This window comes from Diceros bicornis, chromosome 20 (assembly GCF_020826845.1).
Source record: "Diceros bicornis minor isolate mBicDic1 chromosome 20, mDicBic1.mat.cur, whole genome shotgun sequence".
Taxonomy (NCBI): domain Eukaryota; kingdom Metazoa; phylum Chordata; class Mammalia; order Perissodactyla; family Rhinocerotidae; genus Diceros; species Diceros bicornis.
In genome coordinates this window covers 56995924-57010671 of record NC_080759.1, presented here as the reverse complement: position 1 = coordinate 57010671, position 14748 = coordinate 56995924, and the positions used below count along the sequence as shown (strand labels likewise).

General features: G+C 44.4%; 1 protein-coding gene across 1 annotated transcript in view; it reads left to right on the top strand.

The window, feature by feature from the left end:
* The window catches only part of UBE2QL1 (ubiquitin conjugating enzyme E2 Q family like 1), a 44164-nt gene extending 37085 nt beyond the window's left edge, over window positions 1–7079 (top strand). The window contains exon 2 of the mRNA XM_058564376.1: window positions 5704–7079. Within this exon, the coding sequence (XP_058420359.1) occupies window positions 5704–5835 (132 nt within the window). The 3' untranslated portion in view covers window positions 5836–7079. The remainder of the gene's footprint in view (window positions 1–5703) is intronic.
* The last annotated feature ends 7669 nt before the right edge of the window (window positions 7080–14748 follow it).

The following is a 14748-nucleotide window of genomic DNA, read 5'->3' as shown; positions in this document are numbered from 1 at the left end:
CCCTCGGCGCTCCCCCACCCCTGCCTTGGCTGGTGCGGGGTGGAGTCCTTGACAGGCTGCGGGTCTCCCACTGTACACTGACCATCCTCCCAACCGGTTCCTACGGCCTGAGGCTTCCCTCGAGGTTCCTGTTGGATTCCATCAGCGGTCACTTTGCTCCAGGAAATTACTTCACCGTCTCTCCCTGCAGTTTGAACATCACCACCACTGCCGCACACATCCACACACGCGCGCACACGTGTGCGCATGCAAACACGCACATACATGCACGCACAAACATGCACTTATGCACACATGCGCACACAGGCATGCACACACACTGACACACACTCACATTCTCAGGCCCGTGGTACTGGCTGCAGAATTAAATCAGTGCATTTCCGCTGTTCTACTGTTTGATGCTTCCTTGGACCAGATCCAGCTGAAGTCCCTCCCTGGCTGGTCTGTGACTTCAGCGTCAGTTTTTCATTGGGGAACGTGTTTCTTTGAAGCAGTCTCATCTGTTGTAGAGTCTTATTTCCTCTAGAACTTGTAAGTTGATCTGCTTTGAACATTAGACCTTAAAAGAAAGGTGAATTACTGCTGTCTTTCTGAGAAGACGTTCTTTCAAAGACATTTTCTTTCAAAGTCTGTCTTCTTCAAGCCCAGAGCCTCGTTCCCTCTAAGTTTCTCTTCCAAATAGCAGTATTACGGAGAAAATCTAAAACATTTGAAACCCGCATTGCAGGGGTTAGGGTTTTGAGTGTTTTAGACTAACAATTACACTTTCAAAGACTTTGAAAACAAGTAGCAGCTCTGTAATTCAGCCCAGGAAATGAGTTAAGAAACAGCAAAACTTTACATGAGGAGTCTGGAAATTCTAACTACTTTTAAACGAGCAAAAGCCTGTAATTCATAGGCAAATGAAACATAAAAATCCCATGGAAGTATGTTTGCAAAGAAAAAAAAGGAGTAAGAAGAACAATCTAATCGAGTGAGAAATATAGAATGAATGTATTTGTGTCAACCTGTTAAAATAGACATTATTGAAAAGGCTGAGAAATTAGCCACATAAATGCAAAATATTGGATTTGCCTGAAGACATTTTTGTGACTGATAAACCAAGTCATAATATTCACAGGAATGACAGAAAATTTTGTGCTTTTTTTTCAAGAGGACAGAATGAAACTAATTTTGCCAAAGGATAAGATCCTCTGTAATAGTTTAAAAACTAAAAAGCCCTATTTATTGTGTTCACCCTGTGCCTGGCATGGTGCCAAGCATCCTGTCTGTTTTAACATATTAAATCCTTATAAAAATCCAGTGTCATATAATACTATTATTATACTTATTTTATAGATGAAGAAATTGAGACTCAGAGAGGTTAAGTAATTCACTCAAGGTCACACAGCCAGGAAGTGTTGGAGCAGGGATTTGAAGCCAGGTCTGTTGAATTCTGCACCCCCACCCCAGCACACACACGGACACACGCATGCTCCATGCTCCAACTTCACCAAGTGTCTGCCCACTGTTCTCTAAATACAGCCGGATATTTCAGCCTCTGCTTTGGGACCCGTTATCCTCACCACCATGGGCTGGTAAACACCTACCCCCCATATTTCATGGCTCAGCTCAAGTGTCGTTAGATGAAGAAATCATTCTGGTCACTACCCCCTCCCTCGCTCTTTCTTTTCCTCTCCCCCATGGTAGCCTCCATCCTCCCCTCTGAGCTGTCAGTTCTGTGAGGACCAGAATCCACCTTAGAAAGTCCTGCAGTCTGAGGAGCCAGCACAGTTCCTAACTCGGGGAAGACACGTAGCATTGTTTGCTAAACAAGCAGAGAGTGAACTGACTCCTTGCTCTAGGCCATCTTTATTCTCTACACCAGCGGTTCTCATTTGGGGGTGATTTTATGTCTGAGGGGACATTTGACAATGCCCAGAGACAATTTGGTTGTCATAACTCGGGGGGGTGGTGCTGCTGGCATCTGGTGGGTGGAGGCCGGAGATGCTGCTAGACATCCCACAGTGCACAGGACAGCCCTCCCCCACCCATCACACAGCAAAGAATTATCTGGCCCAGGATGTCAATAGTGCTGAGGCTGAGAAACCCTGATACGCGCCTTCCGTCTCAGCAGCTACAGCACCCCCGTTATCTCCCCACGGTGGACTCTAAGCCCCTGTGGGCAGGGGCCGGGATCACAGTGTCTTTTTAAACCCAGTGCCCAACATACTGAATAAATGAATGAATGAGCGATGCAGAAGTTGCAAAGCCAGGCTGAAATTCAATGTGCACATTGGGGTAATGAAAACCAGGCGAGATCAGGCAACTGAACTGAGGACTTGAGTTTGGGGTTTCTTATTAGCTGTGTGGAAATGTCTTCATGTTGACTCAATGTATTGGCCCCCAAAAGGCATAAGAAAAGAAAAAGGTCAAACCAAACCACCAACTAATGGGTTTCTTTGACAGATGGCGATCTCATTAGCACTTTCTACATCAATGTCATGGTGAGAGTCTTAAGGTTGTTAGGGCAAAATCCTCCAGTTCCTCATAACTAACTCTACGTTTACAATCTGTGGCTCCAGAGAGAGACTGGTTACTTACCTAAACTCTTGGTGATAACACAGAGCTATCACAGTGAGTTGAGTAAATTGTCACATCCAGGTCTTTTAGCATTAAATACAAGTAGAGGTATTCTAGGAGAAATGAGTTACTCAAAAGAAGATCTCCAGAAGAAACTCTTGGATTATTAGTTAAGTGGAAACAGACAAGGGAGAAATATGAATGCTATAAGAATAAGAAAAACAGTTCTTAATTAATTGTTTACACTTTAAAATTCTCAAAGTGTTTCCAAATTCAATATCTTCTTCCATGTTCATAATGATGCTGTGAAGCAGGTATCGTTCCCAGTTTATAGAGGAAATACAGAGTCAGAGGAGCTAGGCTGAAGGTTTCCTTGATGTCCAGACTCCAGGAGACTGTGCCCTGGAAGGACTAATGGGAGCCGGCTCAGCATCAGAATGGCCATAGACAGTCAGGGGCCCTGGATGGATGGAGCCATCCTTCCCTTCTTGGGGCAGTGGCACCTCGAGGGCATTTCAGCAAAAACAGCCCAGCCACCCTGGCAGAGCCAGAAAATGTAAGTGATGGTTTTCAAGCCCAGTGTTTCACTGGGTGATATTTATAGAGCCAATCAGGGGAGGACGGGCAGTTTATGAAAAGATGTTTGTTAACTGTAAAATTGGGTGTAAGATCAGGAGACGAGAGGAGAGTTCTTAATGGCCAGTTGAGTGCAGTGAAGGCATGAGACCTCGGATGGGCTTACAGCAGGCTCTGTCTCCTGGTGCTGAATTGACCAAGTGCTCAGGCTTTGTGTTCATAATTCTTCCCAGGAAGAAAAGGCAACAAAACATGGTCTGTTCATGGGGTTTTGTCTGTTGTTTTTTATAACAATTGGGACTTTCACAAAGAATAGGCAAAGTATATGTTCATGCCAAAATGGACAGACTATTCCAAGATTATCGTGAGCCTGTATTTGTCTGGCTGCTTTTAGCTCAGAATTCTGGAATCGTACCATAAATTTTTAGTATTATAGAAAAGAATGATAGAGATGGTTAGAATTTGTGTTTTGTGCAAAAAAATATAGCCCTTGATATTTGCTCCTACTTGATGTAGAAATTGATGCTGACATCCCTGCAAAGATGTATTTGCATATGTTTAATGAAGCAACTTTGCACTTTGATCTCAGCCCATGATGATAATGATTATAAATGTATGAGCTTTTGGTGGTCATTTTTTATCAAGGATAACTACACCACCGAAGCAAAGCAGGAAGTTATAAAATTAAAACTAGGAATCATATCTTGGATAAACACAGGGAAGTTTCTAGAAGTCAGTAAATGGCGGTTTCCTGTCTTCTTCTCTTCTAGTCTCCCTTCGCCCTTTTAGCAGCTCATCTGATGTGAACCACGCAGCAAATTAGAAGAAGTGGTACTGCCCTTGATTGGCAGATGGACAAGTTCAGCCAGAGAGATGTCCAGAGGGTCAGAGCACAACAGTAACCTGGAGTTCTGACTCTTCAACTGGGCATTGGTCTGAGTCATTGAAAAGGAACCATATGCTCTGAATTTAAATACACAAAGTGGTCTTCCATTCCCAGTTTCTAGTGACTAGGCACCATTTTCCCTGAGAAGTAAGAGGCCGGTACAGCTGTCTTCCCCCAGGAATTATCAGTGGGTTATCAGAGACAGCTAAGATTGGGTGGACCTTGCATGCCTATGACCACATAGACCTGAGGCCCTCAGTGCCTGTCTAAGGGCACAGGTATGCAGTGTGGCCCAGCGAGGCCACTGGTGGTGAGGCCTGTTTCTGATTCAGGTCACCGCACAACACAGACGACACGTGCCTGCAGGTGTACTATAACAGAAATATTACATACTGGGAATGCAGTGGGCCCGTTCAGAAAGAATTGTTAGTAAAAGTCCGTAAACAGTAGGAGATTGTTGAGAATGGTATGCATGTGCCTGCTAGTGGATGAAACTCAGCCAGGTCTTTCAGGGATGTTTCTGCAAAACGCATGCATGAGACACTCAGGAAGGCAAGCAGATCTTCCAGGAGAGGCTGAGGGAAGCAGGTGCAAGGAAGTGTACTGAGAGGCTGAGAAGGTTTGAGCTGATCCGCCATCAGGAGGCGTAATGAAGAATGACTGCGGCTGGAATGGGGAGAGCCGCAACAGCTCTCTCTGACTGAGGGCCCGGCACCGCCCAACTCCTCGTCGTCTTCAGTCTGCTTATTCCCTCTGATGCCAGACAAATCTCATTTCCCAGGCTCTCTGGAAGGATGGTGTGGCCTGAGACACAGTTACATCAGTAGTGTCTTCTGGTTCCTTCTCTCTCGTGGTCTAGAGCCTTCTGTGCCCACCCTAAAATGAATCAGACCCTCTTGTCCACTGCAGACCAAATTCTCCATCCTTCAGACCAGAACACTCTGGTCACTACAAGGGGGAGTGGACTCTCCCCTGGCCCCCACCAGTCTCCCGGGATTGTGTAAGGAAGCACTGGCCCCTCACCTTTACCCCCTCACTCGGGACTCACGGCCAGCCTTCGTCCTCCATGAAAATGGCTCCACTGTCTTCTCATGAAATGGCTCCCAAGTGAATGACTTACAAGAAATTTGCTAATTGCTCCTGAACTTGAATTTTAAAAGTCAGAGTTTTAAAATGTGTGTGTGAATATATAAATATGCACAACTCTGTATAAATATATATCTCTACTGTTATCAAAGAGGAGCTGAAAGTTATAATGAAAGGCATTCTCTAGTGGGAGGGAAGGGAAGTTAGAACAATATTTTGCCTTAGGGACAACACACTTGGTTCTCCGTCTATGCTGTTTTGATAAAGCTCGCCCTCCCAGCGCCATCTCGGGAACTGGAGCAGAGGTTGCTCTTCAGCCTGATGGATGAGTGAGTTCAGAGGGGCAATCTGTGGGTTTGTGAAGACAGCACCCCGAGTGCCTCTCCTCTCCCCTCCCCTAAAGGTTTGCCGGCCACTGGACTGCTCCATCTGTTTTGTACCAAAGCTGTAGCATTCCATGTCTGTCCAGGCCAATACATCACATCGACTCAGACATCGGAAATTCCCACAGCTTTGTGTGTTTTTAACAAAGAGGGCAGGGAACAGGATTACTGCTGGGGTTCTAACCTGGTTTTTCTTTTCCTCTCACACAGGGGCGGATCTGTAGAAAAGCCGGCAAATCAAAAAAGTCCTTCAGTCGCAAGGAAGCTGAAGCTACCTTTAAGAGTTTGGTGAAGACTCATGAAAAATACGGTTGGGTCACCCCTCCCGTCTCTGACGGCTGATGGTTGCAACGCGTGTTAGACGCTAAAGCCGCCTCTCCACACACACAGATACCCAACATCTCCTTCTCAACGCTGAGCATCCTCCATCCTTTTTTACTCCAGCCGGAACTGAATCCTGAATGCCAAGGAGACGTTTAAGTTATTTATGAACAGATGTGTTTACAGAGAGCACAAGGGAGCCAACGCTGTTCGGGATTAAGTTTCGATTATAAATGAATGATCATCTCTAAGTCACTTTAGAACAAACGCTGAGATGGTGACATTTCCCAGCCCGCCTGCCCCTCCGCCAACCCCAGTCACATCGCCCTTAGCTTCTTTCCATGACAGCAGCTCCAAAGAGCAGGCAGGAAACTCAACGCCTGCTGCTCGACCCATTTACATGTAAATGGCGCCGTTCATATTTAATAAGAACGCCCTGCATCGCCAGTACATGTTTGCTGTGCTTTGTATCTCTGTTTCTCTCCCTGGCAGGTCAACATAACTTGAAGACATGTGTCTTTCTGTGGCCCCATGTGATGACATGTAGACCTCATTTGTGCTATGACTTTTGGCTCATGAAAAGAAAAATTGAATATTGCCAGGTTCTAGTGATTTAAAACAACAACTGCCCACTTGGTTACAGTGTGCTCTCCATGCTGATGTTGGGTGCGCGGCTGTCCACAGAGAAACCAGTGCCCTAAGATGAAAGGCAGGGGGTGCTGTGGCCACAACGGGGCCCACGACGGTGCAGATGCCGAGTGCACGCTCCCTGGGGCTCAGAGCGTCGGAGGTCAGGTGCGGACAGTCTCTTCCAATATTCTGAAATGCTCCTACGACAGTGCATCGTGTTCCGGTCTTCTCTCCACTGGTCAACCCACCACCAAAAGCAAAGACAATTTCCCATTCACTGAAGTCATCTGACTCATTTTATTCTATGTGCTAGTGACAGGGAAGGCCTGAGCTGCCAAAGGGTACCAAGTGATCGTACGACGATTTGCATGACCGGGTTTATTTCTTCACCTAGTAGTCACTAGTGTGTCCCCTGAGGCTGGGATGCGTGAGCCCCCTCGCCATGATATAAACTTCCTGTTATTTAATCTCCCCACGGTTTCATTTCTCTCTTCTGTTACGTTACTTAGAACTTTCTAAGAAACTCCGTGAGATGAGGAAATACTGTTTATAATAATATGCGGAAAGAGGTAAAATGTTCATTCCACGTGGAAAATCTTATTGGACATGTTTGAAATAAAATCATGCATACCTGAGACACTGCCTCAAGAATCCAGTCATTGTGGACTATCCTTCCCTTTAAAATATTTAATCCATTTTAAAAATTTAGTATCTCAAATACTACCAATACTGCGGCAGCATTCTGCAGCAAGGTACAGGAAACGAGTTTTAGGAACTCCTGGTCTTTGCAAAAAGCCAGTGGATTAAAATTGTTCCCAGAAGTGACCAGGGGGACAATTAGAAATTAACTGGAATCATTAAGGGATGATTTAGCCAAACCCAAATGTTGCCCATTTTATTTTACCACTATGAAGGAAGAAAATTCTTCTTTGCTGATTATATAAAATTCTTCAGGCAGTTTTGGGTACTTGGGGACCTATTCCCAGGTTGTCAGAGATCTGAGTGACCTTGCCTCAAAGGATGGGGCTCGGCCACTCCCAGCACAATTGGCCATTCACCAAATCTACCCTTTATTGCTGCTTTTATTTTTCTTTTTTACCACTTTCTTATCTGCCCCAAGTACACAGGCAGCTCTGTCCAGCCGAAATGGCAGTGTATTGAGAATGCGTGACTTCCTGCTCATGTTCCCTCCGAGTAATAATAGTCATGAAATTTGATGACAATGAACTTACAGTGTTTACTCCTCTGATCCTCCGCAGCAGAATTCTCCATCCTGGAAACCTGACGTGTAGTGGATGGTCTTGGACCCTTGTGCTCTTCGTCGTAATGGAATGACACTGTGGGTATTAAAGAGCTAGGAGAGAAACAGCTTGCTAGGGAAAGCACCCAAGTTTATTTTTTTCCAGATATTTTCCTTGTCTAATGGAAAATTAAAAGTGACTTTCTTTTGGGAGCCATACATATATATTTGGAGTTATATGTCCAAGATGGGTCACTTCAGTGCTGTGTACTGGAGCTGGTCGGAGAGCCTGTCCACAGATGTTTGGCTGCCCTACTCGAGGTGCAGCCAGGAGATGTTACAATCTGAGGGTGCACTCAGTGACGGCCGACAGCAGCAGGGAGACATTTGGCTCCATTTCGACCTCTCCGTACACCTTGAATTTGATTTCTTTCACGTGGCATTTCCATTAGGTTTGTTAGAAACTAGAAGTTATAGAAGAAATCTATTCTTTAGTGAAAGAAATACCATTTTCATTTAAATTGGTAATAATTTGTCATTTTAAAAGCAGTGGGGAATAATTTATAACCTGACTATTGCTTAAACTTTTAGTTGGAAGCAAGAACTCTCTTCCTGGTGGCTGGAGGCATTGTAGGCAAACACGGGGTATTGTCAAACAGCCGAGCCCGGCTGTGGACATGCCACCGTGCCCCACCACGTGTGGGTCCTGCCTGCCACCAAGTCTCGTCCCTCCTCTGAAATGGGCGCCTGCCTCCAGAGCCTGGGGTGGGAGGGAGGCTCGCTCTGGACCCAGTGAGCCTGCTGGCTGGGGTCCTGTTCCCACAGGGGCCGAGCAATCCATCCCTCTTCAGACAGACAGCAGGGGAGTAATCAGACAAGGGCACCGATGTCCATGTCCCTCCAGCTCCACACCCCACCTGTCTGCATGAACTCAGATCCAGCCAGAGGCCATGGAACCAAAGGAAGAAAAAAATATGAAGACGTGCTTCCTTCCCATCAGCACAAATCTCCTTCCCATCCAATGGTTTTCCTGGCCTGGCTGCCCTTGTTGTTGGGTGTCCCCTCCACTGTGGGTAAGACCTGCACGTGTTTTATTGGCTAGCTTTCCGGAAGGTGGACAATTGCTTCTGCTCTAGGAAGTTCCAGCTGAGCAGCAAGGTGATTACTCCAGTTCTGTACACACCTACACACACACACACACACACACACACACACACCACACACACACACACACACTCACACAGTACCTAGAACACTCACAATCTCTATAACCCATTACTCAGAAAAAACAGAGTTTATGCCTAAATTTTCCAGCTCCCAAGTTTACTTTATTTATCAAAATTCAAACTCATCTTTTGAGAGGAAACTCTGTAGACTAGTGAAAAAGACCCAGGATAGAAAGACAGACGCCTATGGTGTCTGTGTGACTCTGGCAGCTCACACCACCTCCCTGAGCCTCAGTTCTCTGGCTGTAAACTCCTACAAGGTCAGCGTGAGAATTGACCAAAACAATGAGGGAAAGTGCTTGGGAAATCAAAGATTGTCATAGGAACTGCACATGTTGTTTTTATAGTACTGGGAAATTATATTACAGCAGGCTTTAGTTAGAACACACTTGGATAAAGGCTCAGATTGAACAATTACAACGGTTCAAAGACAATGACCTTGTAATCGTATACTGGCTTTCTGTCCGCAACCCCCTACTTAATCAACCAAACTTATCGACCGTCTCTCCACTCACTCAGATATAGGGAATGTGGAAGTTGAAGACACTCTCCTTCCCTGGAGGAACTCATAAGACAAGAATAACGCACAAGAACAAGCAACGAGATGAAAGATAACTAAATGCTTAATCGCATTGCAGAAGGTGCAGTCTTCTGTACAAGCCCAGAGGTTTTCTGACTGATAAGCAGAGAATATTTCACAGCGTAAGTCAGGTTTGAGCTGTGGCTGGGCACGAAGGGAGAAGGACAGGTGTGGAAATGGGGAGGGGCTGAGGACGCCCTTGTAGAGGACATGGTCTTCAACCACACCGGCCCTGGAAGGGAGACTTGGGCAGCTCCTTGCCCCTTCTTACCTGCAGGAACTCTGTCTATAGATCTGATTTCAGGAGGCAAGAAACAGTCCAACCTCACAACCTAACGTGGTGTGTGGGGCTGGCCCCTTACCTAAGAATTATGTTTCAGAGTTTTGTCTGAACCCTTCTAACAGCATGCAAAATTTTAATGGAATTTGCTTCCTAAAAAGGCAGAACTTGCTTCCCAACTAGAGTGAGGGTAAAACCATTGAATCTGAGAGGCCACTTAGTCTAACTTTATACACTCTGTACTGGAGAAAACAAGCCCAGAGAGGTTGAGTGGCTTTTCCAAAGTAAACTGGAGGGGCGAAGCCAAAGTCCCTGTCTTCTTGGTGCTTTCTGATCCTCCATGATGCTTCCCATGGACCGTTCAGCAATTCATGTGGTCCACATCCAAGCACACACTTTTCAGCCCACCGTTGGGTCAGTAGAGCCACAGGTCTGTCTTCCAAGCTGGCTGGGAAACATTATTGCCAAAAGCAAGTCGGTGCAAAGGACAGAGTTTCCACTCCAAACTGCTTTGGAAAGTTGTAGCAAGGAGCTTGGAACTCAGCCCATGTGGTCATAATCCATTTTTTTTTCTCCAAAGACATTAAAATAATATACAGCTCCATTCCTTAGCTTTATGCTATGTTCTACCTTATCTTTCTGATTTTTGCAGCCTCCAGTTTACTAAGCATTGAGTATCATTCAACCACAGGGCCATCTGAGTCTCAAGATGTGGCCAACGAACTGGAAAAGCCAAATAAACACTGTTGACATCCAAGAAGGCAATAAGCAATGTTAGCTTGGTTCCAGAGGAAGCACAGGAGCAAAAAGTGTGCTGGGCAGAGACATGATCAAGACATTTGAATAGAATGTAGATCCAAGGGGAAGCAAGATTTTGTTTTTAAGGTCAGAGCAGGGCTAGACAAATAGCAGAGTGAACTGGGAAGGTTGGGCTCCAAGGTCATCCTCTTGGGTCAGTAAGGCAGCATGTAGTGAGGGAATAAATTCCTGCACTGCTTCTCACTGCAGATTCACCCCTGCTTCTCCTGCAGAGTTAAAATAAGAAGGATGCTTCCCATTTCTTCTCCTGGAGGTAAATTAGGTGGCTGTCCTACTTTGTAGACACACAATCACTTTGCATCTCTAGATCTTGAGCAAGCACTGGTGATGACACTAATTGAGCCAAAATAGAACTGCTGTAACCTGATGTGCATGGTCTCATTCCTGCTTGCCTCCTCTGCTTGTGTGATTTTATTTCATGAACGTTGTCGCCATTATGACCATGGTAGGATGCTGATCTATATACCGTGGGCTACTGTAAACTTTCAGACTGTCACCACAATTCACACTGAGACTTTGAGGTGTACTCTTTCCAAAGTTGTCCTAGTCTGTGATCCTCAAAAGGAGAGGAGGAAAATTGCATGTGACATAAAATAAATAGGAAAGAAATGTTGACTATTGGAAGAGAGTGAATGCATGAGTCTAACCACCTAGAGGCACTGTCCTAATGAGAAAAACAATGATTCTGAAAAGCAAGACTTTAAAACCAATAAATGTCTTTCCACGGAATGTTTGTTGCATCCTTGCATGGTCTATGTTCAGTATTTGTCGGAATTTCTCTGGGTTTCCATTTGTGTTACCCCCTGTGGCCCATTGTGGGTGGCTTTATGTCACGTGGTGTCCTCTGATCTGTGCTTTGATTATTTGTGGTTTGCCAAATGAAAACTTTGAAGCATGTCATGGGTATTCTCTATAAAAATCAATGAAATGTAACTGAACCAAATCTAGTTAAGCATCAGTGTGATTTAGAAGATTTCTCCTTCAGCTGCCATTTACATTATAAAGATTTGTAAATGTGTTTGCCAAAGATTCCCATTAAAGTGTCTCAACATAATTGAAATTGTGTGCTTAGCACAATACTGTAGCCTAAACTGATACTGAATTACAGAGATACCTCTCTGGAAAGCTGTTATAGAGTAGTAATTCTAGAAAGTGACGATTTTCATGTACACTAAGCTCAATTTATTTAAAAGGTACTCAGCTAACTTTTCACACTAGTAAATAAGTTGACTTTCAGTTTTTATTTTAAACTGTTTATCAGAGGAATTTCTCAGCCCTTGTGTCAATATTTGAGATCATTTTCTGATCAAGAGCACATTTTTCTTTTAAAATCTGAAAATGTGACTATTTTGGTATTGAATAGGAAAAGACTTTGGAATTGATCAGTCTTGAATCCCTTCTGCCTCTTATCACATGTGAATAAGGAACTTAGCCTCCCAGACACTCAGTTTCCACTTTCCAAACTAAACTTAGGAAGTTAGTATCTACTTTTGAGGCAATATGTAGGACACATGAAGCCCTGTGCCTAGCATGTAACTGATACTCAAAACAGTATTTTGAAAATAACAATAAGATTGATCTGGCACAGCCAAGTTGACAGCTTGAGTTGGCTGTCAGGATCTGCTTTTGGCTGTTTGTTTCATCCTGGGTGAACCTGCATCCTTTCCTTTGGGCGAAGACATGGAAGATCCTCCATCAATAGCGTGTTGACTCTGGATTTCTGTTGGGCGATGGAGATGGATGGTTGCCCAATCAGACATTCTCCCAAGAGTGTATCCAACCCCAGCTGAGTGGGAACACTGCGGTGGCTTGGGTAATCTGTGTCCAGGGACATAGTTTTTTCTAAGGCAAAAGTAAAAGACCCAACAGGATTGCGCCTGGACCCTAACACTAAGAATTCAAGATGTGGTCTCTGTGTCAGTAGGATAGGGACTGAACAAAACTGCATCAACTGCATGCTCTTGACCTCTGCTTTGTTTGTCACTCAAGTGTTTGTTTTAAAGAGTTCTGTATCACTGCCAGAATAAATGCTACAAGTTATGGAAACAAGTTATTTTTACTTAAACACTGGAAAATGGTAGAGATATTGAGGCAGACATATACACAACATGTTTGCCAAAATGGAGCTTCAATCGATCGTGTTTATTCTGTTCAGGTAGATTTAGCAGCAGTACGTGCCAAGCTTACAGATAGGAAACGGGCATTGAAAGCATAATTGATTGTTCTAATCTGATTTTACTTAAATATGATCAATTACTTTCCTGTGTCACTAAAACATTATACTAAGTCAATCCTAAAATAGCCTTTAAATCTCTAACTTTAAGGGATAGTTCTAGCTACAACTTTCCCAAGTTTTCCCCTTTTGAAATAACACAGATCATTTTGCATTTGTTCTTACTTCTACCAAATTCTGTGTATCTACTCACACACACACACACACATCTGATTTATGTAATCTTATTCTCATCATTTCAAGGGTTTTCTTCTCACTCTACTCTAGTTTCTACATTTTTGGGTGTTGCTTTTCCATAAAACATATTAATTTCTGAAACAACATGCAGTTTCGTGCAACACTGCCTCCTCCGTTCTCCTCTCTTCTGTGATCTAGAGCCTCCTGGGGGTCTCGCGTCTCACCTGCCGGGGGCTTGTGTCCTCTGTCAGTTGTCCCCAGAGCCCTGGACTTCCTGGCATCCAGGGTCCAGCCTTCCCAATTCAGATGGTGGGAATGGAAGCTGTTTGTAGTAAATGACAGCTTGGAGCTTGCTAAAATTTACTCTGGAAAGTTAGCGTTGGAAATAAAAGCAAAGGCTGTGACTTCTAATCCTCATACAAATTATTTATTTAATAAATGAGCTGGAAAAGTCCTCAGAGATCACTGGGAATGACCCCATCATTTAATTTGGCTCAGTCGACACCAGGCTGAGTCCTCAGCTCAAAGCATTTTCAAACACACTTCCTTCCTATCACAGAGAGGGTTTTAAAAGCAGCCTGTTCCAATGACTTCCAACAGTGAAAGGATTCTTTATGACAAGGGAAGTATAACCTAGAGACTTCACTTTTCAGAAAGGTGTATTAAGGTGCAGGAAGTTGCATTTGGAGTCCAGGGTCAGCATCTAATATATTGTAAAGCTGGGAACAGAAATGGGGGCCTTGTTACTTCTAGTCACGTTGCCTTAGAAGTATAAAATATATCTACATACACATATGCATCTGGTGCATCAAAGAGCTAGGCACTATCTTGGAACACGAAGAAAAATATTATATATATATATATATATATATATTATATATATATATATAGTAGTAGTGGGTTGAACAGTGGTCCCCAAAAAGATATGCCCAAGTCCAGAACCCATGAATGCAACCTTATTTGAAAAGAATCTTTGCAGATGTAATTAAGTTAAGGATCTCAAGATGAGATCATCCTGGATCTAGGCTGGATCCTAAATTCAACAGAAGGTGTCCTTATAAGAGAAAGGCAGAGGTAGATTTGAGAAACAGAGACACAGGGGAGAAGGTGATGTGAAGACAGAGGCAGAGACTGAAGTGATGTGTCTACAAGCCAAGGAACGCCAAGGGTTGCCAGCCACACCAGAGGCTAGGAGAGGGGCGTAGGGTGGATTCTCCCTCAGAGCCTCCAGAAGGATCCAAACCTGATTTTGGACTTCTGGCCCTCTTTCCTGGGTTGGCAGATTATTTGATGCTCTCCCACTAAAAGCTATCCCTTTGAGCTTCTCTCTTTAAATGTCCAAAAATGTAAGAGTCAAGACATTCGTGGCGTTGGTACTTTTTTCCGTCGGGAGCAACCATCGCAATGGTGAGATGGTGCTGGTCCTGGTGATGGTGATGGTGCTGGGTTCCAGGTATGGAAAGAAGGGAACTGGAAAGAAATCGAAAGCTTGCAAAGAGCAGATCCAGGAAGGATGACCACACAGGTGTGTCAGCCACACCTGAAGGTGATCCTCCGTGAGTCACACTCTTGCACAATCCCCTCCCCATGGTAGGGGCAAAGCAATACAACATGGCAAAGGTAATGGGCTATCACCCCTGATTATGTTACATTATATGGCAAAAATGAAGAGATGAGCCTAGACTTTCCCTGAAAATAGAGATTCTCCTGCTGGCCTTGAAGAAGTAAGCCACCAAGTTGTAAGGGGGC